General features: G+C 60.0%; 1 protein-coding gene across 2 annotated transcripts; it reads right to left on the bottom strand.

Moving 5' to 3' along the window:
- Position 1: 1 nt before the first annotated feature.
- On the bottom strand, positions 2-24,060 carry AFAP1L1 (actin filament associated protein 1 like 1). 2 transcript variants are annotated; one of them, XM_049829231.1, is made up of 20 exons: positions 23,974-24,060; positions 14,133-14,258; positions 9,369-9,497; positions 8,719-8,802; positions 8,255-8,352; positions 7,982-8,093; positions 7,490-7,588; positions 6,573-6,784; positions 6,029-6,208; positions 5,210-5,296; positions 4,817-4,910; positions 4,518-4,670; positions 3,877-4,088; positions 3,299-3,444; positions 2,851-2,929; positions 2,604-2,718; positions 2,226-2,390; positions 1,796-1,974; positions 1,401-1,529; positions 2-1,006 (listed from the first exon to the last, which is right to left on the bottom strand). In XM_049829231.1, exons 4-20 carry the CDS (start codon positions 8,783-8,785, stop codon positions 983-985), a joined length of 2,151 nt encoding a protein of 716 aa, XP_049685188.1. In that variant the 5' UTR covers positions 8,786-8,802; positions 9,369-9,497; positions 14,133-14,258; positions 23,974-24,060; the 3' UTR covers positions 2-982. The 2 variants fall into 2 exon arrangements, with proteins under 2 accessions (XP_049685188.1, XP_049685187.1); XM_049829230.1 differs by lacking the exon at positions 14,133-14,258 and having other exon boundaries at positions 23,974-24,054.
- Positions 24,061-25,764: the final 1,704 nt, after the last annotated feature.

A 25,764-nucleotide genomic window follows, 5' to 3' on the forward strand; every position in this document is an offset into this window, starting at 1 on the left:
TCCCCTGATTTGAAAGCACCTTTTTTTTTTTTTTTTCAGTTTTAAACTTCCCTTCGCTCCATTTTGACCACATGCCTTGGCAAACCATGTCTGACCACAGCAGCAATAGTGTGAATGCGCTGTTGGCCAGTAGACAACACTGTCCCTTTCCCTGCTTCCCTGAAAGCTAGCATGGGGCTAGGGCAGAGAGAGCTGGGCTGCCTCCAGCCTCAACCCTCTGCAGCACTTCTAAGCTGTTTAGCAAGGTTGAAAGGTATCTGCTGTTAATTTGCTTTCAAATGCTGACACTTGAGCTTTGTTCATTCCGAAGGGAAGCCAGTGTGCCCTCACCCTTACTGCCTGGAGGACAAGAAGGAAATACTGGACAAGGGCACTTGGTTGAGGCATAGCGAGCTTGAGACATGAGGAACCCTGAGATGAGACCCTGCGGAGCTGGGAGCAGTGAGCAGGGTGAATGATCGACGTCTCTGAAGTGTCTGGTCCTGAGCAGCTCGTCAACTCCAACACTGAGGGGGCCAAAAAAACCCAACAAGTCCGTGGTCGCTTTTGAAAGTGTAGCTTGGTCTCCAGCGTCCCAGGGTGGCACACACTGAGCCTGATAAATCGGAGCGCAGTGCCGACTACCAGCCCCTGGGCTCACCCCTCCTTCCTTATGCACCACCACTGGCACACATACCTTGCGTCGAACTCCCGGCCCCACGGGAGGCTCCTCCCAGAGATGGGTTTCCCAGTAGTATGTGACCCTGATCCACGAAGGACTCCCCTTCCCCCCCGCCTCCCAAATCCCCCTCCCGCCCCTTTCCCCATGGTTTATAGTGTTGCCCACGAGGCAGATGGTGCTGCAGTGGTGGGGCATGGGAGGGCATCACTCCCCGCATGCCCTCCCAGCACCCTCCCGGCGCCTCGGAGAAAGGGGGCTTGTAGCTTCTCCATGAGCCCCAGTGTCCGGCGGGGGGCTCAGCAGGTGTTCCCGCAGCCCAGCTTAACTCTGCTTCTTTTCCCACTCCTGCACAGAAAGGAAAAAAAGCAGGGGATGAGGAGACATCACTGGAGAAGTGAGTGCTGAGCCCTTCGTGGGCATCCCTCCTTACCGGGGGCTTTGGACCGCCCCAGCATCTTCAAAGCCTGGGGTCACTGCTGCCCCAGTCATCGTAGAGGCGATGCTCTCCCCGCTGCCCACCCAGCCCTGCACCTTCCAAATCTCCCTGCAAGCCAGGCTCATGCTAACAGTGACTGCCATTAAGCTGGGCTAGCCTGGCTGTAGGGGAACCTGGTAGTACCCCCTACTCTTGGGGTAGGGAGCATCCCCGGTCCCCAAATTTTATGGTCAAGGAAGGGGGACAGGACAAAGGATGAGATTTCCCAGGGGGCCAGAGATGAGAGGGAAAGTGAAGCAGGACCTTGGCCTTTCGCAGCACGTTTCCCTTGTTGGCAGGGAGGATGGAGGGACTTCTTTTCCTTAGTTCGGCTGCACAGTTAACGGGGACCAAGTGCTCAGGAGGGCTCCCGTTTGGCTTGTTTGTAGCTTCCTATGGAAAAGGGTGAGAAAGAAGGAAGAGGATTTAGGAGTCCCAGGGAGCAAGGACAGCCGGGGGAAAAAAAAAAAAGGCACAAACTGCCATGATGTCAAAACTGATGTGGCCAAACCTAACTGATGCCTTGCTTCTGACCTCTGTCCACATGGGACAAAGCAGCAGGGATGTCCCTTCTTCCCCACGTGCTGCTCCCCCCGCCACCCCAAGCACCTTACTGGGGAAAGCCAAAGCCACAAGAGTGAGGAAGAAGGGATGCGTACCCCATTCTCAGCCTTGCCGGTCACAGCTAGTCCCAGGGCCGGCCCTCCCGCCAGCGACTGCTTCAGCTGCTCCTTCACTTCAGACAGCTTAAGCTCCAGGTCAACGCGGCGCTCCTCCTTCTGCCGGCACTGCTCCTCCAGCACTGCCACCCGCTGCTCCAGGTCCTGCAGCTTCGTCCCTGCTTGCACAAGTGCCCCCAGCTCAGCACCTTCACCAGGGCATGAAGCCGCAGGAATGGAGAAGCCACCCATCCTCCTGGATGGGGACACTAGATGGGGCTGCCAGCCCGGCAGCGTGCTGCCGCCAGCCCCGCTCACCACCAGAATGCCACTGCCAGCCCAGCGTCCCCATCCCACCCCAGCTCTACAGCCTTCCCCCTGTACCTGAGTGCCTTCGAGCAGCTGCAGCACTCGGATGGCACCAACCTACCCGTGCTGCCCTTTATGGCTTCCCGCAGCTCTCGCTTCTCTTTCCGCAGCAACAGCAGCTCACTGCGGATTGATGCTTTCTCCTTCTCCAGCTTCTCCTTCTCTGTCAGAAATCGCCTGGCGTCCTCCTCGGCCCGGTTCTTCCCGTACCTGTACTGGTTGGCATCTGCATGCACAAGGAAAGCCTGTCATGAAGGCTCTGGCCCCAGCTACACCGATGCCACCCACGGTCCAGCTGAGCTGGTGCAGTACAACCCATCACCAGTGTGCTGGAACCGGCCAGCCCCAGCCTGATTGCAGACCCCCTTGGGGAAACAGCATCCTCCCACAGTGGCCGGGGTCCCCCTGCGGAGTTTTGCAGCTGAGGGTCCCCACTCACTTGATGCGTGCCTCTTCACTTTCACTTGCGGGTCCACTCGCCGTGACTTCTCACTGCAGGACGAAGCATGGCGCTTCACCTGGGCTCCTGCCGGCCGCCCTGGCTCCTCCTCAGCCTGCGGCAGGGACAGGAGGGAAAGTGTGCTGAAACACTGCGGGGCCATTGCGGCCTCGCCAAGGCTCCTGGGGGCATCTTCTGTAGCCTGGCCACAGTGGCAGGAGAGGGCAAGCCATGGAGCCATGCTCACCTGAACCTTCTCATAGGGGACGTCATCGTACACCACACGGGAGGATTCTGGCCGGTGATCCTGGGAGGAGCTGGCCCACCTGCAGAAGGAGGGATGGGGTCTTTCTTTCCAGGACATCCTTGCCAGTCCCTCAGAGAGCCCTTCCATCTCAGAGGGCTTCCTGCTTTGCCCTCCCAACTTCACTCATGAGCACGCTACCCTACCCTACTCTACCACGTGTATCCCTTAAGTCCTTCATCAGCATTCATGAAACACCTTTTGCTTTCCATTCTGCCTGAGCGAAACTGCCCTGCTTCAGGAACCACCAGCCCCTGGAATGCTGGCTGTCCCCGAGATCACAGCACAAACTGTGTCCCCGCCTGTGCCTTTCCTAGGGAACACACAGGGCTGAGGATCGCCATCCCCAGCCCAACTCTCTGTCCCCGGCACAGCAGGAGGACAGCCTTACAGGTAGGAGTGCCTCACAGCCGTCACTATGTTGGCAATCGTCTCCACGTCCACGTAATCGTAGTGCAAGGCCTCCGGTGCCGTCCGCGAGCCCGTCTCCACCAAGAGGAGACCCAGCCAGCGGCCTAGGTCTTCGGAGCAGCTTGCCTGCAGGAGAGAGAAAGTGTTGAGGTGCATGCCCAGGTCCTGGTCCCTCGCACTCACTCCTGCCTCGCCCCGATGCAAAGTCCCGCTGTGGAGAAGGGCCCTTCGACACAAAGCGTGTGTGTAAGACTTAGGAAGCTCCAAGAGAAAGCACACGGGCACATGCAGGAGGGCCCAGTCCCAAATCCCCAGCCACCACCTGCAACCTGCCTGCTTCAGCCCTGCCAGCCTCCTCCCTGCATCCAGCCTGCAAATACCTGCGCGGCTGCCCCCGGCTCCCCCAAATGATGCCCTGAGCTTCCTTAACGTGCAGGGGAGGGGAAAACAAGGCACTGCTTGCATGCAAGTGTTGATCATCACAGGAGATGCTCCCCCATCTTGACAACCCCCTCCTCACAGGACCAGCACACCCTGCCTGCCCCGCTGCTCGCTCACCTCCAGCGCGGCCACCTCCTGCCCATTGCGAAGGATGCGGAAGGCGAAGGGGTGTTTGGGGCCCAGCCCCGGGACCACCTCACAGCCCCGGAGGACGATGGCGTTCACGTGGGTCCGCAGGTCAGTGCGGTCCTTGTGGAAGTAGAGGGTGTTGCCCTTCAGGCGACACCAGCGCTCCTTCCAGCACTGGTTAACCAGGACGCTGAGGTAGCCTGGGGGGGGTGGCAGGGCCGAGGGAAGGGTCTCAGTGCCTGCTTGGCTGGACCTCGGGCAGGCTTTAACGAGACATGGCTGCCCAGAGATTACAGCATGGCTCTCTACTTGTTTGGTCCTTCTGTGCCTCAGTTTCCCCAGCTGGGACACCCTGGTCCCAGGTGAGGTGCCAGCTCAATGCCACACAGTCACCTGAGCCTGTTTTCTGGGACACGGGTGTTCCCCACGCAGCATGGGAATTTGAAGAGCTGGGACTGGGCACCGTTTCATAGCCTGAGGCAGCTCAGTGAGCTTGCCCCCACCCCACTGCCCCCATACCCCCACTGCCTCCCCCCCATGCGGCCAGGCTGGGGGGGAAGGATGCCAGCTCCCCACCGCTCCCGGCCCAAGCGAGCCAAGCCCTGTCTCTGCCCCCGGCCCAAACGAACCGCAACAGGGGATGTCCTCCTCAGTGGAGGAGGTCTGCGTGTCCTCAGGAGAAGGCTTCTTCTTTGAGAAGCTGATGATCCTGGTGATCTTCTTCCCCGCTGCCCGGCTCATCGAGCCCTTCAGGTCAGCCAAGCCACTCTTTTTGCCTTTCCCTGGAAGGAGGACAGGGTAGGTGTGTGCCCCCAGCACGTGTCACAGCATTCCCCCTCACCAGGAGAGGATGCTCCCCAGCTGTGGTGCACACAGCTGGCCCCTCCGGCAGGGGGACAGCCCGCCTGGCTGGGGGCAGGAGCTGTACCGTGCTCGCCGGGCTCTCTGCGGGCTGCCGGGGAGCCGGTCTCACCCGTCACCACGCTGTCCGAGTCGGAGGTGTGCTTCTCCTGTGACAGCCGCTGCAGGGGGAGTGGAACAGGCACCCTGTCAGCAGTGTCTCCATGCACAGCCTCCAGCAATGGCCACTATCGGCCCTTTGTCCCTCCTGCGCAGGGCTGGGATGTCCCCCAGTGCCAGGGGAGCCCTGTTCCCCTTCCCCAGTGGCAGGGAGCCCCGTAAGTCCCACAGAGGTGCTGCGAGGATGGGAAGGACTCCTCACACAGCACCCGGAGCTCAGTGCTCCCCCGGCCCTGCGTTCCCCAGCCTCTGCTACAGCAGCCCCACACAGCACCTCGGCAGGGCGGTTAGAAACCATCACCTTATCCAGGTCCATCTTGCACGGCATCACTGGGGATGTGGGGGCTTCCATCCCACCTGCTGCCGGACTGCTGGCTTCCTTTATCACCTGCAGAGACAGCCCCCAGAAGCCACTCAAAATGGACCCGAGAGCCAGGGCTACTTTCCCTGGCTCAGCACACTCCCGCCTCACTGCCAGAGCCAGGCTGAACCACACGGAGAGAGGTCCTGGTCTCTGCAGGACGGGACAGTGAGCCCTGCTCAGGGCACAAGCCTGGCTTGCCTGGGGGACTGCACACATCTTGGCCCCTTCAAAACTCCAACTAGTTTTGCAGATTTTGTCAGAGATTTTGGAAATCTCAGAGGTAAGGGACTTGGGTGCCAAGCTGCACAGTCATCCTGCCAGCACAGGACACCTCATGAACCCCCGTTTTACAGTCAGGCACAGTGTGGCTTGCCCCAGCCATGTAAAATAACCCGGTTCTCCCACATTTGGGGTAACAGCAGGGTTTGTGGTGTGCGCAGAGGCTCCTTTCCCACCCGTGGCCCCTTCCCTGCAGCCCCCACCTCCCGCCCCTGAACAAAGGCAGGAAAGGGCCACAGGGAAGAGGAGGGGGAGAGCAAACATTCCCACCCCGCGGGGGCTATCAGCACTGGAGACGCCCAGGCCCTGGGAAGTGGCTGGCCATTCCCCCCCAGCCGATATGAGACAGGAGCAAAGCCCCCTTCCCCTTCCTGGGGGACAAGACCTTTCCCAGGGCAGCCCCCTCCCTGCCTCACCCAGGGAGGATGCCAAGAAGAGTCTGCGGCCCCCTGGGCGAAGTGGGGGCAGACATGGTACCTTCAGCCACTCCTCAGCTTGCTCCTTGCTCTGCACGGCCAGCACCAGCGCCTCAGCCCCCGGCAGCGAGAACCGCAGCTCGTGCTTCTTGCGCCGCCCGTCCTTGGGGACGTAGATGACGTTGCAGGTGCCCAGGGACACCTCCACGTGTGGCTGACGGTCCTTGGAGCTTTTGTAGCACTAGGAGAAGCAAAGGGAACTGCTCAGGGCTCAGCCGACACCTGCCTGTCCCGCTGCCATGCCGGGCAGAGCTGGGGTCCTTCTCAGGGTCCCTCATGTGTGGCACAGATGGAAGTGGCTCAGTCTCTGCAACAGCCTTGGTGGCAGAGGGCTGCAGGGTGCCCTCTCACTCCCTAGGGTCCCAAAAAAGGGGAGCCCCTGTTCGCTTGCAAGGGAAGCGAAGGCAGGCTCTACATGTGCTGTGGGGCAGTGGCGGCCTTGGGGCAGGGTCTTGGCTTGGAGAGTGCTATTTTTCTTTAGCTTGGACCCAACCACCCTCATAACCCACCAAGGGGTTTCTGTCCCCCACCAGCTCTGGGCTCACCAGCAGTTTGCTGTCCCGTATGATGGTGAGCTGCTTGGCCCACTGTCCGAAGCGCTTTTTGCGCAACAGGAAAGCACAAATCCTGCAATCCTTCACCAGGTTCATGGAGGCTTCCTCTGATGGCCACTGGTGTGTCAGCTGCTGGCCCTTCCCCTCCTCCTCCTCCTCATCATACGACTCATAAGAGCTGCTCATCGCATCCGAGTCATTGTCTGGAAGGAAGCGGGCGAGTCACCCCGAATGGCACCCGGGAGCCCTGCCTGCTGGGCACGCTCCCACACTGCCAGGGCTCCCCACCCCTGGAGGGCTCCAGCACAGAGGCTGGGCAGGGTGCTGGGATGGATGGACTCTATATCATGCTCTGCAAACAGCAGCGTTTTGACCCCAGCTGTCTCTGTTTCCCTTCCAAACAAGGCAGAATGCCTGCGGGCCAAACGCCAGTCCCAGGTGCATCTATCCAAACCCCCGGGCTGGCTTATTTCTTTGCAAGGTTCAAACTTTGAAAGCCTGGATTAAACCTTATACCTGCAACAGAGGATCACATGCTGACCTTCTGCCCCACACCTCCCACGCAGGGCACAGAGGAGCAGGGGTCTGCAGCGGCGTCCCTGCCCCAGCCCTCCTCTGCCGTAGCACAAGCAGCTCACGCAGGGCACGAGAGCTGCGTAGGCAGGGACACCCCTTCTCCGTGCTGGTGACAGACATGGCACTGGTTACATCTCTTCCGCAGCGCAAGGGCTCTAGCTTGCATGACAAACAGCACCCCATGCTCCTTGCTTTTTGCCAGCAGCCTCTGACACATGAGAGGTCCTCCAGCTTCAACCCCACCGGACCCCAGCCCAGCGCTCAAGCCCCCATCTCAGGGATGGACTTTGCCGAAGCTCTCCCCTCCCTGGTGAGGGCACCTGGATACTTACAGGAGTTTTTTTGCTCCCCGTTCATCCTGGTGACTGGGTAGTTGCTGTCTGCATCCTCGTAATAGCCATCCTCGATGGAGTTGGGGGGGCTGGAGCTGTCTGCGGAGGAAGCAGAGGGCAGCGGGGGCTATGACACCTGGTTTCCCACCAGGGATGCTTCGAGCAGCGAGCATGCGAGCCAGGCAGAGCGAAGCACAGCCTCCCAGGGCATCCCGGCATCGGTCCCCCCATGGCTCTGACCTCTCCCCATCACCCCCTTCCCAGTCAAGCTGGAGCAAACAGTTCCCTGCAATAACAGTGCAGCAGGATGGAAAGGGAGCAGGACAGGAGCGATGCCCGCGGGAGCAGCGATGTTTCCTTCCCCAGGATGAGCCATCACACCCACTGAGGGCTGCCTGCTTTGCCAGGTGGGTAGGCAGGCTGGGGGATGCAGTGGGCAACTTGCCGGGCTCCCCCCACCCTCCTGCCGCCCCGGTGCAGAGCAGGACCCACTGCGGGAGGTGATGTACTCGGGGGCCTTGCCAGGGCCCAGGGGCAGGGCTTCCTCGTAGTAATCCTCAGGCGGGGGAGTGGTGGGCAGCGGCGGAGCAGGGTCCACAGGAACCTACAGCAGAAACACCACCGGTATTAGCCAGGCAGCAGAGAGTCACGAGTCCCAGCAGCTACTGCGGTGGCAAGGGACAGGAAGGGGTCCCAGCCTGGGCTGCCGCCACCTCCCTGTGTGGGTGCAGATCAGACCTCACAGGTCGGCATTCAGGGACTTACAGTTTTTGCTGTCTGGCTCCTCGCCAGGTCCAAGCCAACACCATCACTGGTGTCCCCCTCCTCCTCCTGCATGTCCTGGAGATCCCGCAGGTCACAGTCTGCCCAGGGATAAGTGGAGAGGGTGAAGGGAGCAGGAAATCCCAGAGCTGGCCTCCCCAGCCATGCCCTCCAGGGACCCCCAAGTCAAGCACCCATGGCCCTTCACTGGGAATGTGCTGGGAGATGGGCATCACTGGTAAACACAGATGGTGCATGGACCGCCCATGGCCAGCCCCCAAACAGCTATGGGGGAGCGGGAGCAAGCACCCGGGGCAACGATGCCCACCCTGGACACAAGGCTACAGCTTTCACCCTCCTTTCCCAGGGTGCCCCAAGAGCCTGTGCTGTCAGTGGGGACCCCAGAGCCAGCACTGCACCCACCCAGTGTGACCCCCAGGGCATCACTCCGAGTCGGCCACACATACCGAACTCCTCAAAGAGAGACTCCACGAAGCTGGTGCCATTGCTCAGGGATGCTGTGTTGACGTACATGTAGTCCACGTCCTTCCCTGGGAGCGAGGGGAATGCTCTCAGCCCCGGGGTGGGCAGGGTGGCCGGGACAAGCACTGGCACCCCTCCTCCCCACAAACACCAACCCAAGGACACAGGCCAGCTCGCCCACGGAGCACACCTCCGGAGCAGGGGCCCAGGGAGCAGAGCAGCCCCCAGGGATGCTGCTGCCCCCCTGCCAGGAGGGCAGGAAGGTGGGAAGGCTGTGAAGCCCCAGGTGCAGGGTCCTCCTGGCCTTCCCACGGAAACCCCTGCGTTCAGCAGAAACCGGTGGCAGGAAGACCTCTGCGAAGCAGCGTTTCCGCAGGGAGCAGCCCCCCTGCAGCCACAGCAGGGCTGACGCCAGCCCCCACGTCTGGGGCGGGGAGAAGCTGGGAAGCAAAAGCGGGGAGCAAAGTGCCCCGAGGGGGCTGAGCAGGTGCTGGGTGCTGGGCACAGAGGCGGCTCATCCTTGCCCTGAAGATGGTTTTCCCTACCCTGCTGGGGTTTTGGCCCAGGCCAGCTGCTGAGGACACCCACTGCCCCTGGGGACAGCCACCGGGCACCACAGGAGGGGGACACAGACCTGCGGGTGGCTGCAGCTTCTGCAGGATGGTGGAGACAGCCAGTTTCTTCTCCTGTGTGGTGGCACTCAGGTACTCATGGTCCAGCAACTTGAGCAAGATGCTGAGCTCTGGCAGGAGCTGGTCCAGCACTGGAGGGAGCAGGAAAAAGCCCGTCAGCCAGGCTGGTGTTGGGGTGCTGGGGTTAAGACAAGGCAGAAGGGGCTGGAACATGTAGAAGACCCTAGAATGGGGGTTTTTCCCAGCTGGCCCAGCACAGCTCAGGCGGAGTTTGCTAAGCGCACACGTGCTCCTTCCATGCACAAGCTCTTCCACCTGCACGCAGATGCCGGGATGCAGCCTGCTGAGCCCACAAACGGAAACACAAGCTCTGCAGGGCTGCTGGACTGCTATCAAAGGGGTCAGCACACGTATTTTTCCACGCAGATAAAACTATACCTCTGTCTGCCTGACAGCTTATCATTGCTGCTGGTGCCCCCTCGCTGTGATGGGTGCTGGGTGGTGGCGGAGAGAAGGAAGGAGGGAAAGGAAACCCAAATGCCATCTCCAGAGCCACCTGGCAATACTGCCCAGGGAGATGCCCTCCCACCCCTCACCTGCTGGGGGATGTTCATATTCCCCTGCTGTGCTCAGACTACCTGTGACCTCCCAACCCAGTGCCACCTCCACAGGATCCCCATACACAGGCTAGAGCCTTCCTCTTCACACTCACCACCAGCAGCTCCTCTGCCTTGCTGTCACTCCTCCCCTGTATCATCCCATCTCATCCACACCACTCCAAGGCCACCCTGCTCTTCCCTCCAGGCATGGAGTGACTGCCCCAAGGGACAGTCCCTGCCCCACACAGGCACCTGCAAGGTGCCCAGGGTCGGGACGGGGCCTGCAGCGCAGGAGGAGCTCTCCCTACCCAGCCCTGTGTTAGCTGAGCCTCGGTCCAACACACACAGCCCCAGAGGCGGCCAAGAGGGTCAGAGCAGCTGAAATCTTGGCAAAGGGGAACCACACCAGAAGCCACCGCTTGTTTGCTTTCCAGTGTGTGGGATCCCAGTACCCACCAGCTCCTGGGCTACTGCTGCACCTGCAGCATCAGCCCACAGACAGAACCTGGCAGGAGAGATAGAGAGAGCCCAGCATAAAGCAGGCAATGAGAATTTGCCACAATCACCATCACAGGCACACACATAAAACTGTGGGTCTCCTCTTTGATGTGGTGAGTCGTGGGCTAGTTTTTACAAAGCAAAAGCACACTGCAGCTGTGGGGTTACCCATGCAGCAAGGCTCCAGAAAACACTTGGGTGTTAGCATATCAGAGCAGGGCTACAAAATAAATTCATCACTGAAAGCAGTATGTACAGTGCTGGCAGCAGCTGACTGGCAGCTTTGGGAAAACGTGTTGGCCAGGGATGGGAAGGACAGGGAGGACTTGAACAACGTAAGCTCTGGGCTCCAAATCTCTCATGAGCTCCCACACCTCCAATTCTGCACGTGCACCAACATCCTCACCCCGGGTCTCTTCCTGTACCTTGCCTCCTCCGAGCAGGGTAAGACAAAACTGAGCTGGATCCAAAGCCAAACTCCAGTTTTATCTGGGACCACACACCCACCCAGCTCCACTGGCATCCAGGGTAGTTCCTGCAGGGTCCAGCGCCTGTGGGAGATGGCCTGCATTGGAGAGGCCAAGCTCAGGGACACCAGCAAACCTGCAGCTCTGGAGGCTATAGAGGGTGGAACAAAAAAAAGCTGTTTCTTCCAGTGCATGCAGGAGCAGGATCCCTTATCTTGGCAGCAACCAAAAGTCATCACAGCACAGCTGGGGCAGCATGCAGCTGGCTTGGGGTCTCCAGGGACAGGAAGAAAAGCCAGAGGTTACCACAGAGGCAGCTTGGACGTGCTGACTGATAGGGACGGTTTGCAAGGAGGGGAGAGCGTGCCCCCCAGCAGCACGGAGCATCGGGGACACCCTGCCCGGTCTGTACCCGTCCCCACCGCTGCCCCTCCAGGTTCTGCCAGGGGAAGGGCCCTGGCAGAGCAGAGCTGGGCAGCAGCGAGGGCTGGCACGGAGCGTATTTCCCAGGGGAAAGGCAGGATGCTGTGCTGCTGCAGCTGATGGGATCCTCCTTACTCATGTTCCTTAACGAGCTTCTGCTGGGCCCTATCCAAACACCACATCCACTCTGCCCAACACCCATCAAATACTGGGCTGCTACAGGTTTGACCTAGGATTTTGGGTGTCCTTCTTCCACTCCTGCAAGCCACGGCCTGGAGCAGGGAGCGAGTCTCCCGGGACTGATGGGAAGCAAGCTGGCACTGCTGCCCAAAGCAGGGACAGTGCAGTAAAACCAACTGCTCTTTCAAAGATTGTTGGCTGAAGGGGAGCCCAACACAAGTGCGTTGATGTGGATCAGCGCCCAGCCAAGACGAGCCCCAGGGCAAGGAGACAGCATGCCCAGCCCCAAATCGCCACCTCCCCAGGACGTGAGGCAGGATGCGGCTCACAAGTCTCTTCCTGCTCCCCCAGCCGATGGGCTTCTATCTCCACAGACCTTCTGCTTCCTCCTCCCTCCACCGCGCCAAGCTAAACAGCAGCCTCAGCCCTTTCGGCAAGAGCAGCTTTGCCAGCGCCCATCTCCCGTGGGCAGGCCAAACCAGGACAGGTAGCCCCCAGGCAGCAGGAGAAGCTCAGCACAGCTCCAGAAGGAGCAAGCAAGCCTGGGGAGCTGGCAGCATCCCCCAGCCCGTGGGGAAGGAGAGGGAAACCACAGAGGGAGCGGGGATTCTGCTCCTTGAGCGCAGGACCCAGGTCCTGCTGATGCTCAACTCGCTGCCCCCCTTGAGCACACGCCTCCCAGGGAGGGGACCTGCTCCAGCCACCCAAAAGCCTCATGCATGTGATGAGCGAGGGTAAGCACTCGGCTTCCACGGCCCTCTCCTTGCCCCTCTGCAGAGGCAGGAAGGGAGCAAAGAGGGGCAGATCCTCCCTGGGATGTTTGCAGCATGCTGCACAGGCAGGATGGGAGCAGGCTCCTGCTCAGGGATGCAGTGGTGTTCTCCAGGCCAGGTGACATCCTCCCCTGCACGGCTCAGTGGGCAGGGGGCTAGCAAGGAAGCAGCTGGGACAGAAAGCAAGATGCCCCCCTAAGTCCAGCCAGCACCTGGAAGCATCTAGGGAGACACTCATCTACCTACCGCCCCAGCTCAGCAGGTTTCAGCTGGCCGTGAGCTCCCACAGAGGAGGTGGGGGCCATGCACATTCTCTATATCAGCTTTCCACAGCACACCGAAGCCTAGGCTGTGGTGCTCACCAGCATCCCCATCCCCTGCTGCGTGTAGAACATCTCCCTTCACAGCCACCAGCTCCTGTGTCAAGGCTTCAGACCAGGCAAGAGCAAAAGGGCGAGAGGGTTCCTATTAATAGTGGCAAAGCAGGCGGCGTGCGGCAAGGAGACCCCACTGCGCACAAGAAACGAGAGTGCCCGATAAGCGAGGTTTGTCGCCCGGCGTGGCGGGCGGGTGAGCTCACCAGCAACACCCCGAGCGCCGGCTCTGAGCCGGGGGCACGAAGCACGGCGCGGGCCGAGCACTGAAGGCGCCTTTGTTTCCCCCCAGCTGAGCTGTCCCCTCCATCTCCCTTGTTAAACATCCTCCAAAATACAAGGGGGGGGGGGGGCAGTCAAAGAGGCCTGTGATCCCAGGAGGGCACACAGCCTGCTGAGCCGAGTGTCTGCCTGGGGGAGCAGAGGAAGGGAAGGGATTAATTTCCTATGCTCCTTGGGCTTCCAGCCTAAATAAGGTTAATGGGGTGGATGCAGGAAGCAAGGGGAGATTGCTCCGGGGTTGCTGCGTGGAGGGCAGCAGGGACCAATGCAACTGACCCAAGGTCACCTGGTGAGCAAGGACCGGCACGTAACTTCTGCAATAGCAGGCAGGAGCGAGCGCAGACCCTGCGCCAGCCTGCCTCCGTGCCCACGCTGTGGTGGTCAGGGGACTGGGCTCACGGGCCGGGGATGGGCGCTGGTGTCCGTGCACGGCCCTGCCCTTGGGGGCTCTAGCAACTGTGGGTGAAACCGTGGAGCCTGGGGACAGATGCGGTGGCAGGACATCAAAGGGCTCCTGGGGGGGAAGGCGGCACGACATCAGAGCGGCCACAGGTGCTGAGCAGGTGACGCAGCCGAAAAAGGGACCTTGCATCCCCCTCCCGTGAGCCACCGCTTCACTCGTGGGATACCTCCGGCTTTGCACCTGCCTCTGATGCTGACAAATGGCTCCCACCTGCTGCTTTCTTCTGGAGCTTCTTTTGCAAGCAAAATCCTGTGGGACTGCACGGCTTCGCTGGGCTCAGGCTTTGGACACAGCCACCCCAGGGCAGGGAGCGACACCAGCCTCCCCTCCCAGAAACTCACTTCTCTCCACATCTGCAGCCTGTCCCACTATCGTGGCGGGATGGGGAGATGTCAGTGAGGTCTCTGAGCCTGGGAAGGCCAGGAACCGTGGCAGCAGATGGCTTTAGCATTAGCTAACTCAGGCTGGATGGGCTGGGGGGACCCAGAGTAGCTTTGCTGGGACGGGGTTAGCCAGGGGACCAGCACCAGGAGGCTGTTGCTGTTCAGGACAACGGGGCAGTATTTACTCTGCTGCTAGAGCCTGCCCTAGAAGCAGCACCAAGCACAATGCTGGCAGAAGAACTGCATCCCCTCCAGCACCCCACCACATGTCTCCACCCTGCACCCAGGCCAGCTCTATTTTTAGACCTCGCGAGCGCTCCCCACCTCAGGGACCCGTTTCCACAGTGCGGAGATAAGGGTCCGGGTGCAGTCTGCAGCTGCAGAGCCCATCTTCCCCTCCCCAGCCTCTGCTCCATCACAGGAGCAAAAATCAGGTCTTGCTCCAGCAACCTGCAGAGAGGAGGAAGAGGAGGAGGAGGAAGAGGCTCCGGTCAGGCCAAAGCAGAAGTTTCCTGGTGTACAAACCCAGCTTTTGCAGGGGGAAAGATAAGACAATGCAGGTGGAGTTGTCACCCCAGGCAAAGCCGGCCTGCAGCCCAAGAGAGAGCCCCGGGAAGGCAGATGCTGTTTCACAGCACAGTAGCGCTTCGAGGCTGCTGCAGTGGGAGGTGCAGGGGGACCCCTGTCCTGCACCCGCAGATCTCCCGTCCTCCGCCTGCCCCCGGCCATGCTTCCTCCCGCACCAGGTGAAGGCTGGGGGCGAGGAGGGCCGGGGGGAAATCGGATGCTGGGAGTAACGGCCATTGTTTGTAGCTAAAATAAAAACCAAGCAAAAATAAATCCTTCCTGTTGGCGCGGGCAGGGCCCTGGGACGCTCTGCCTGCCTGCTTGCTTGCGCAGGGCTGCTTAGAGCTGCCACCGGCAGTAAACAAGCGTTTATAGCTCCTGGGATGCCATAAATAGGTGGGGTGTGGGCCAGGGAAGGGGGCTCAGCCAGGGGCTACCCCAGCACCCAGTGACAGCGGTGACGCCCCAGCCCCAGGAGGAGCCCTGCAGGGAGGTCGCCTACCCCGTGGGACAAAAAGACCCAGCGCTGCCGGAGGAGTTGCTCGCAGCACACAAACCGCTCTGCCTTCTCCACGGGCTGATGTCGAGCCGCCTGCAAGAGACACCCGGGTGCCGGGATGTGCCTCCATACCTCGCTGCCTGCCCCCAGTCTCCTCCTGCCCCAGCATGGGCTGCAGGCATCAGCGGAGGGGTGATACCTGAAGTAGGTGTTGACAGACCCTTCCAGCCCGTGTGCTGCTTCCCACCCCGGCAGGGCCAGCCTTCCCTCACTGCTGCTGCTTGAGGAAGACCATGGCCTCCTGAGCTCTTTGCTGAGCTCCCAAGGCAGTTCCTGTTCCCATTCCCATTCCCAAGGAGGTTTCTTTCCGATGGGGAGGAGGCAGGCGCACAGCCGGCGAGGAAGCGCCTTGGCGGGGGTGGCGCGGCGCTCCCGGAATTGTTCCTTTGTGCAGAAGACAGGAGGACAGACTGCTGCCTGCCTGCACCCTGCCTGCGGCCACCGCTCCTCCGGTGCGGGCAGGAGGAGCACCCTGCCAAGCAGGCAGGAGAAAAGCAGCGCTCAGCCCCCGGGAGGCGGCAGGGGCAAGCAAGGCATCCCTGCCAGCCAGGCTCGGTTTCCTGGCCAGCCATCACCAGCTGGGTGTGGGGCAAACTGGGACGACTGGGACTGGCTGGTGGGGCCAGGACTGCCAGCCTGGAAAGTACCTCCTCCTCCCAGCACAGCTGTCTGTACAGCTATGGAGCAACTTGGCGTGCTCCAGCCCAGAGGGGTTTTAGAGAAAAGCCAACCATTAATGATCACACTTGAGCTCTGACAACATCCCGTAACAGTGGAAGATTTGCTAAGGGGCCACTCCATGCACATGAATCATCTCCTCCCTGGAAACAAGGGCCCCTTGAGTGGGGCGGATGGGGGGAGCACCTCTGGCTGGGCATCCAACAATGTCGGCAGGAGCCTGAGTGCTTGGGGCTGGCTCCTGCACGGCTGGGAGCCCCCCACCCTCCCTGGCTCTTTGGCTGCCCCAGCCGGTGCCTCTTCCCACCCCTCACTGTGATTAACCCCCTTGCCATTAGGCCCAGGACCCTGGCAGTCATCCCTGCTCCCCCAGTGGCTCCCAGCTCAGGCACCGCAGCATCCCTGAGCGTTGTGGAGCACAAGGCGAGCTCAAATCTTTTGACTTGTCCCCCAGACTCCCGGCACCTCCCTGCCGCCTCCCCACCACCCCACAGCACACCCCGTGCCCTGCCAAGACACGCTGCAGCAGGCAGGGCAGGGATACACATCTCCTGGGGATGTCATCATCGTGACCTTACAGTAACTAATATCCTTAGCTGATAACCTTGGAAAATCAATCCTGGGAAATGAATGTGAAACCTGCTTGCTGAAGGGGGCAGAAGGTCCCCCACCAGCTCTCCCTCCCGGCACAGTCACCCGCTGGCTTCTCTCCTTACATGAAGGAGCCCGCAGGGTTCACAGGGCCCCTCCATCCTGCTCCAGCCCTGGGAGAGGGGGAGATGAGCAACCAGAGAGGTTAAATAGTAAGAAGGCTGCCCTGGCTATGCCTGCTGAGCCTCCTTCATCTGTGGCCCCATCTGCTCCAGACACACACCCCAATGCTGACAGCAGCTCGGGGGGGGCATTCCTTTCCTAGCACAGCTCCAGCAGCACAGCCAGCTCAGCCACTTTCAGCAGTGCTCATGTGAAGGGTCCTGCATCTGGCCCAATGCCTTTGCCAGCAGCAGCTCGTCTCCCCAGTAGAAATAGCTCTGCAGAAAGCCTTATCGCATGGCCTTGCTCCCAGCCACTTGCCCACCCCAGCAGAGACCAGCTGAGCAGCAAGTCCAACCTGGGGCTGAGTGGCAGAGCCGCCCTCTCAGCCAAGCTCTCCCCAAGCCCTCCTGCTTCACCCTGGCCCTCTGTGCAGAAAGGGTTTCTCAGAGTCCTCGCCCCCCCCCCCCCCCCCCCCCCCAAAAAGGAGACATGAGCAAGGGGAGCTGCGGCACATGCCTGGGGCTGGTGCTCTGCCCAGTGCACCCAGCCAGAACAAGGGAATCGGACGCAGAAGCAAGACCCCGAACATCCCCAGCCTAGCGTGCTCTTTTCTGGAGGAGAGAGTTTCACATCCTCCCCACCGTCTTAAACTAGAAAACAGGAGTCCTGAATAGAGAGAAGTGTAATTACAGGCCAACAGAGCATGCAAAGGGCAAAGATTATCACCTGCATTCACACCCCTGCCAGTTCACACACTGCAGAAACCATCCCTTACTGCTGTGGTGCCAGTCAAGCCTCTTCTCTATTTAACTAGATTAAAGGAAAAACTGGAGAACAAGGGAATCGTGGTGGTTGCCTTTCTACCCAGCCCGGTGCCGGCAGCACTCCCTTCGCAGCACGGCCCAGAAGAGGGGTGCTGCTCTGCAGCTGAAGCCCCAAGCTGGATCGAGGCTCTCCTTGCAATGCCCACACTCGGAACAGGGGCTGCAAGCGGAAAATCTCCCCCTTAGCAGCAGCAACCACATGCTCAGAGCTGCGGCCTTCCCCCAGGGCTGCAGCACCCTCACCCTGCCTGCTCTGCTTGGTGCCCCAGTCCCCTTGGGCAGTGACTGAGGGAGGGGTGTCACCTCCCCAGGGAGCCCCAACAGAGCCACGGGGCATCGGAGGGGCTGAGGCTCTCTGAACTGGCATTGCTGCTGGAAGAAATCCCCAGGGCAGCCGTCGTTGCTGCAGGGTATGTCCTTCCTTGCAGCAGCTCGCACCAAAGCACAGCAGCTTCACAAGTGGTGCAGGTAGTAATTAACAGGCTGATTAAATTACCCACAAGCATCTCCCGTGACCCAGGCAGATAACGACCCTCCAGTGCCCAGTGCTGCAGTGGGACTTCTTCTCCAGGGGCTGCAGCGGCTGTTCCCCCCACCACTGATGGCTTAGCAGCCCTTTCTCTACGTCTGGGAGAAGACCATGGTGGTTTGCTTTAGCTCACGAAAAGCAAACTTTATCCCTCCAACCCAAAGAGGCTGCAGCTACCCCCACCCCAGAGGAGCCCTCTCTTACTGCTGAGCACAGCAAGAGGTTGAGCAAATAAAAGCACCCAGGTGAGATATCACTGAGTGACCCTGCTCATGTCCCCAGGCAGGGCACAGGCAGCCTCCTCCCTTTGCCTGCTCTGCCCCAGACCCCTGAATCCCCGGGGGCTCCTAATCCAACAAACAAGTTGTTTCCAGCCACAGCTCAGCCCAGTCAATGCAATTAGCTCTGCAAATAACGTGTGGACCAGATTCTGTACTTCCAGGCTACCTTTCAAAACTCAGTGCCAGCCTTAGTGGGCACATGGCAGGATGCTCCGTCAGGCCAGCCTGAGCTGGAGAACGCGTTTAAATAATAAATGAAAAAGAGAGGTTTGAGATACCCTTTAAAGGAATAGTCAGGCAGGGGCAAGACCTGCCGAGTAATGTATAAAAAACAAGCTTCAGGCAGAGGGGAGATGTTAGGATTAGTCAGAACCCAGAATAAACTGTGTTTTCTCCAACCAAAATTTTGGTGTCAGCCTTGTCCAAACAAACTCCAGAGTGCAGGGAGCAGCAGGTTGGCCTGGGCTCCCCTCTGACACTGGGAGAGGCCCCTGGACCAGTGCCACAGCCATTTGCCCACCCCTGTGACCACCCTCCGTGAGGGGCTGAGCACTGGGAATCCTCCCTGGGTCACACCTTCCTGCCTGCTGCTATCTTGGAGCTGGCGGGACCTGAAGCTCTCACCTCCCTGCAGCCCTTAGTCTCCACCAAACCTCAGCCTCCAGGACAGCAGGAATTACAGCTAATTGCAGACACCGTGGTGGGAAACCCGCTGACTCAGCACCCCAGGGCTGATGACGGCTTTCCTGCAGGCATGCCCTCCCCACCGCCCTGCGCCCAGACAGGCATGGCCACGTTACCACCCAGAGCTGGGTGGGTCCTTCAGCCCCCAAATCTCGAAAATGGACACCCCAGCCCCACTGATGGGGGTGGAAAGCTCTCTGCATCCCAAGAGGCGGCTCTCCGTGTCCCATACATCCCCCTTCCCCAAAGCCAAGATCCAAAACATCTCGGATGCAATACCCGACCTGCAGGACTGAGACGTGGGGAGGCTGGCAGGGCTGACACATCTTTCTACGAGGAAGACTCACATGAGGTGATTGTGCCTGGACCCTCGGAGGCAGAGGAGTGTATGGGAGCCTCACCTAGCAGGGTGTGGGCAGGGAGGGCGTGGGATTTGTGGGAAGGAGCTGGTGGATCAGCCACCAGCCAGCTCCGCTTTCCCAAACACTTTCAGCCATGTTGCACAATGCAGAACCCTCTATTCAGAAGCTGTGGGAAGAGAAACCACAGACCCTCTGCGGGTGGAAATATCCCTGTGGAATCGGGGAGAGGGAGTACAAGCACCTGGCATCCAGCCTCCTACGGTAGCATCCCTGCCCCGATCCTGGCAATGCCCAGGACTTCAGGAGGTGTGCAGGGCACAATTCCCCCCCTGCCTGGCAGGGGGATCGGGACCCACTCAGTGGCCACCCCAGCCCTGTCCCTGCAGGAAAGTGATGTTCCTGGGCCGGGGCAGGCAGGGCACGGCAGAGGGTCTCTGCGTTTGGGGGCCGGGGCCGTGCTGCCCCGGAGGACCCTCGGAAGGCAGGATAAGCGTATTTTCTCAGCTGCAAACAGCCCTTCCGTTTCCTTCCCTTGCCCAGCTCCGCCGGGAGCATCAGGTGCAGCGGCAAGGCCACGGGCCGCCAGCATTTCCTACCCGCTTAACCCCTGCGGGGCAGGGGTGGAGTGGCAGGAAAGCCAGTTTATCCTGGTGGGAAAGCTGAAATGCTTGAGCACAGGGGAAGATGCCACTGCTCTGGTTATTGCCGATGGCTCCATCACTGCCAGGACTGGTTCACCGAATCTGCTTTTAACTCCAGGACACAAAAGGCAGCTATCAAACCTGTTGCTACATAACTTCTATTCCTGGCCCTGTGCTTTACAGCCTCGGTTTCCCAAAGCATAAGATGACACTGGGACCACATAAAATGGGAGGCTGAACTCACTGGACAAGGAGCCAAAAAGGGGCTGTTCTCCCATCACCAATTGGGAGGCTTTAAAGTCCAAAAAACCCAGAAGAAAGCCAAAGCCGTTCTCCAAGCTGCTCCTTACACATCTCCTACTAATGGCCAGCAATCAGAGCATACCAGCATCTCCCAGAGCTCCTTCCTATCACTTCAGGATCACATGCACATGAAACCCACTTAAAATAAAATAAAATAAAAAAAAAGTACTTTGAGCATGGAAACCCCTTGCAGCAAAGATCTGTTTTTGTTCCAAACTGTTACGAAATGTCAGCGTTTTCCCTTGCCTGCCAAAGAGCCTGCCTTTGATGTGATGGGAGGCATATCAGAAGCAAAAAGGGAAGGGGTTGCAGCAGCCGTGCCGTGGGGGGGAGCCTGGGGGAGGGAGGGCCAAAGAAGTTATTTTCATCTTTCCCCACTGTGGAGGCTGCAGATCGTCAGCGCAGCATCTGCAGAGTGACCTGAGCTCCCCGAAATGCCGCCGCTTTTAGCACCGCAGGGTGATGAAAGGCGGGCTGGTGGTGGCTGCGCGGGTGCCCTCCCCGCTGGTGGCAGGACCTGCTCTATTCATCCGGCGGGTGCCCTGGCAGGGGGTGCCAGCCCTTGTTTGCGCGGTGGTGGGGCAGGGCTGGCAGAGACAATGCAGAGCTCCTTGGGAGGTTTCCAACCCAATTGTCCTGCTGCTGCCCTGGAAGAGTGACATTTAATAGATATTTTGCAGGACTGACAGTTGTGCCATTAATTTTAAGATTTCTTATATGCAGGAGGAGATGTGTGTTCCTCAGGGGAGAGCTTTAGCTGTGCCAGACTAATAGTAGCCGGTGTAGGGAAGGGTTAAGGTGTCAGGACATGAGTCTGGGATGCCAGAAACCACTTCAAACCTCCACTCTGCTAAATCGTTATCTTCTGTCCCCAGCAAGTTATTTGGCTACTGAACAACAAGCAAATCTTGAGTCAAGCCCAGTTTTCACTCCCTGTCCTCTGAAAAGCCTTCCCACTGTTTGGGATGAGACAACTTCTTCAAAACCTTAAACAAAGCTTTCCTGGGCTGGGATAAGAACTGCCCGCCAGCTGCAGGCGAGAGGATTTCAGGCACATTGGGCCTCAGTGCTGCTCACAGCAAAGGGCACATCAGCCTCGCAGCTCAGCACATTTGCACAGGAAAACAGCACTTTGAGGTCAAGAGCAAGTGCGGGAAAGAAGCAGGTTTTCCAGACAGCCCAGGCAGATAGGACAGTCCCCAGGGTGCCTGGCTGGAGGACACTACCCCTGCAGCAGTCAGTAAGGGGCACCGGCCCGCTCCTTCCCCTCTCTAGCAGCCCCTGCCGCAGCAGGCACCGGTGACGTGCAGGGCAGGGCAGGTCTGTACCCCTCCGGAGCAGCCAGGCTGGCTTCCACAGGGATCCAGTACCTATAGCAAGACCCATTTCCCCTGGTTAAAGGCAGCATTGCACCCAGAAGGATATCAGAAGATACAGAGGGACAAATAACTCCAGTGTCTCCCTGCCCCACTTGGCATCAGCATCCCCAGGGCCGCCCTCCCACCCTGCTTTGCCCGGCACGGTGGGGCCGGAGCAGCCCACGGTGGGCTCAGCCCCCTTCCCCGCACGCTCCCCGGCTATAAACAGGCGGTGGCCCTGGGCAGCTGAGTTTCCAGCGGAAGGAATGGCTGCAATGCAGGGGAGAGCTCAGCACTTGCCTGGCGCGCTAACAGCTGGCCCGATCTGTGTTTCTCACCCACTCCGCACCCCCTTCCACCGGGCTACGTGCACGGGGCAGGCAGGATTCCTGCTGCCAGCTTGCAGGCAGCAGGTCAGGAATGATCCGGGCTCCCTCCCACCAACCCCGTGGCCTCCCCATTCCTGTGGGCGAGCTGGAGCCAAGTTTATCCCTGACACATCTCTGCCGGCTTTGCTGGATTTAGACCCCAGATAAGTTTGGTGCAGGACCTAAATTCTGGTGGCACAAAAGGTCAGGGAAGAGTCGCTAATGAGAAGCCTTGTGCAAGCACAGCCCTGCTAGAGCAAAGGCTTGTGGCACAGATCACCTCCCAAACCACGCACACATGCACTCCTCCATCAGCACAACCTGAAACAACTCTGCAAACAGCCCACAGCACCAATTCCCCTGGTTAGCTGCTGGTGTAGAGCTGAGCCCTGCACCGGGTGCTGCCCAGCCTGCCTGGGAAGGCAGCGAGCTCACCTGGAGCACAGACAGCAACAAAGAAGCTGGCAGATCATAAAGCAAGAGCAAGTCAGAATACACACAGGGCCTGAATGGAGCTGCAGGTGAAAAAAGGGGCTGCCAGAGAGCAGGCAGAGGCTGGGAATGATGCACAGAGCTCCTACCCACCACCAGACCGAGCACACCTTGTGCTAGGGAAGGGAGCCTGGTGAGACCCCCATACCTTCCCTCCATGAGCCACAGCCCCCAGAGGGATCTGGTGGCTCTGGGTGACGAGCAGAAGGGTCTAGGGGAGGTTTACATTAGCAAAGAGCCATCCAGGTGCCAACAGTGATTCATTACAAGCATTCAAGGCAAAGCAGGCAGGCACTGCTGCTGCAGGCACTAGAAAAGGGGATAAAACAGCAGAGGGGCTCTCTCCTGGCAGGGCAAGTCCGCAGAGCAGCCGCACCATGCCCAGGCCCATCTCCATGATGCTCCAGGATGGTTTCCGCAGCGTGCCAGGCACCCCCTGCTCTTCCCTGTGGTGAGGTCCCAGGTTTGATTTTTGGGGTGGGCTGGGATGCAAACAGGGTAGCCTCCCACCAGCTCGCACAGCGAGAGAATGGGGAAGCCAAGACCCTGTGCTCTCCCCATCGGTGAGGTCCTCTGGGACCTTGAAGAACAGCTCTGGCATCACATGTCATTTGACAACACTCCCCCTCCCACAACAGCACCCTCCTTCAGAGCTGGCAAAGCCACCCTGTCTGGCTGGCAGGCAGGGTGAGCCGCAGCCGTGGGGGAAGGCTGTCCCTGTCACCATCCCTGTCCCCTCCCAGGCTGCTGAGCACTGACATTGCTCTCCGAGCACCGACACCGGGAGCTGCAGCCCACAAGTCAAACTCCTCATAACAGTGTTTCCACTGCGGAAACGCCACCCCATCCTTTTACATCGGGAAGGGGAACTCTTGACCCTTGGGTCTTTCTGGTGCTGACCCAGGGCTGCAGACGCAGCACTGCCTGAACCGCCCTGGGACTTCAGCGTGGTCCCAGCCCACAGAGCCGGAGTGATGCCTCTGACCCCGCCGTTACCATTTTTGGCTGGTGCTTCTATAGCACCTCTGAGGACTGGCCAAGGGCCGGGACCCCCATACTACACCATGTCACCACCTGCTCCTTCTCTGCAGCCCCAGGCCACTGTTCAGCAGTAGCAAGCAGCAATCCCCCTGAAAGCCTCCCTCTGCTCTCTCCAGGGACTTGCCAGCCCCAGCAGAAATCCAGGACCCTCTCTGCACGGTTGGCCCAAAGGCCCGGCAGGTTTGTTCATATCCCAGATCAAAGCCTAACAGCTACGTGAGCCCGATGCCACAAGCTGCAGGCGGAAATCACACACATGTGGGAACGCAGCAGCTTCCCAGCAGGGTGGGGATCAGGCCTTCCATGGCTTTACGAGGCCACCGGCATCTTCCCCAGCTAGGGAAACTCTCCGGATCCGATCAGCTCCATCTGGCAACGCCAGTCACCTCCCTTTCTACAACCAGAACTTCCCCTTAACAAGTGCTTACACCCCACAGACTAATTTACAAGCTGCTGGCTTTTCACCCATCTGACCAGCAAAGGGAAACTGGTACCAGTTTGTGTCCCTTGCCGCAGGGCTGGGGGGGGGGGGGGGGGGGCAAAGGCACCCGGGGGCAGGGTCCCGTATCGATCCGGTGAGATGCACCCGCTTGGCTGGGAAGGGATGCGCGACCCCCAGACCCCCGGGACCGGGACGGGCATCCCCTCTCCCACGGCGGGGAGAGGGGATGCCCGTCCCGGTCCGGTCCCGTCCCGTCCCGTCCCCTCGCGTCCCCCCTTACCGCTGAGACGGTCCATGGTCCCGGAGCCGCGGGCAGCACCGGCCGCCCCGGGAGGCGCGGGCGGGCGAGTGTCACCGGTAGCAGCCGCCCGGCGGGGCCGGGTCTTGGCTTCGGAGCGGCCAATGGCTTGGCCCGCCCCTCCCTCGGTGCACGGCAGCGCCGAGCACCGGCACCGCCCGGCACGGCACCGAAAGACCTTCGGGAGGTGTCCCCGCCGGCAGCACGGGGGCAAAGTTTGTCCCGTAGCACCCCCTCCCCGTGCATCTCCCCCGGGTGCTGCCCCACACCGGGCTTTGAGCACCCACCCCCGGCAGCGGCAGCACCCGGAGATCCCCCCCGGTGATGGGTGGGGGGTCCAGAGCGGGCCACCTCCACCCGCCCGCTACCTGCCGGTGGGGGTTCTTGGTTTGGGCGACTTCGGTTTGGGCAAAGATCCAGAACTGATTCCCCCACCCAAATGCACACCCAGCGAGCGAGCGCAGGTCCCCCTTACCACCTCACTCCCCGCTTCACCCGCGCTGTCCCTGCTCCCCCCCCCCCCCCCCCAAACTCCTTCGTATCTGCTCCCTCCTGGTGTCCCTCATCTGCCCAGCCTCTGTCTGGCCGCGGTGCTCATGCCACCGTCACCGTCCCTCCCCAACAAAGACCTTAGGGGACACCGGGGCTTGGGAGACGTGTGGGGTGTGCGAGGGAGCGTCCCGCGTGTGGAGAGCGCGTGGCAGCAGGGGCAGTGACTCCTGGCACCCCCGGGAGAGTTTCTCCCAGCCTCAGGCCTGCAGCTGAGCCCTCCTCTGGGGCCAGCAGGCTGTGACAGAAATGTCATTCGGTTGCACACATACCTAGTTATCACTTGAGAAAGCGATAATTGAAATATTAGACGTGCACTAGCAACTGGTCTCCAGGGCTTCCCCATTTGGAGCACTCTTAGCCCAGGACAGCACGGAGGCAGCAGCCTCTCTCGCACCCCCCTGTGCCCAGCGGGGAGCCAGCCCTGCCCCACTCCCCTCACCCTGCCTGGCTGGTGGTTGCTGGTCCCTCCCTTCTGGATCGAGCCCCATTTTTCTCTCGTAACGTGGGATCACCTCTGGGGCTCTGGTCGGGGCACAGGGCGCTCGCAGGCCAGGGCTGCCAATGCCACCACCCAGCTGGGCTCCAGCTGCTTTGGGGCTGGGACTTGTGAAGCAGCCAAATGAGAGCGTGGGCTCAGGCAGTGATGGCTTCCAGGGCAGGTGCTAATGCCCCCGCCGCCGCTCGCCGGGTGCAGATGGGTGCTCTCTGCACACTTCAGGGCAATGGGAGCCCATGAGGGTCCCACGGGGCGTCTGGTGCCCCTGAACGGCATTGGCCAGAGAGGCTTCCTTGGCTCTGCCTCAGTTTCCCCATCTTTGCCACACAGGTAGTTGTGGGGAACAGTTATTGTCCATAAAAAGCTTTGAAAAGACTCCTGCTGTTGTGTTATTATTATTAACAATAATATCCTCCAGGCTTTATCATTGAAACTGCTGCTGGAACTTTCTTATAGCCACAAATGGTTGAGCTTGAGTTAGGGAGCCATAGTTTATCTGCGTAAAATCATTATAAATAAAATTGGTTTATTTACTGCTGCACTAAAGCAGACAGGAGCAATTACCAGTGCAATATTGCCATCTCCACCTCAGTCCCCAGCCCCCTCCATGCCAGCATAAAGCTCCTGGAGCTGTGGCTGCTGCTGATAGGAGATCTCCTGCCCCAAGCACCCTGGCAAACCCCTGCAAGGGGCCCTGCACGTCTCTCCTGCCTCACACAGGAACC

The sequence above is a fragment of the Accipiter gentilis genome, chromosome 26 (assembly GCF_929443795.1).
Source record: "Accipiter gentilis chromosome 26, bAccGen1.1, whole genome shotgun sequence".
Taxonomy (NCBI): Eukaryota; Metazoa; Chordata; class Aves; order Accipitriformes; family Accipitridae; genus Astur; species Astur gentilis.

What these genes read in the sequence shown, in the direction of transcription:
- AFAP1L1 (XM_049829230.1), bottom strand. An exon ending in GAAGCTGCAGCCACCCGCAG is followed by an intron (nt 8,803 to 9,368) that starts GTCTGTGTCCCC and finishes CCTCGCTCCCAG; the next exon opens with GGAAGGACGTGGACTACATG. An exon ending in TCCCCTATGAGAAGGTTCAG is followed by an intron (nt 2,719 to 2,850) that starts GTGAGCATGGCT and finishes TCCCTGCCGCAG; the next exon opens with GCTGAGGAGGAGCCAGGGCG.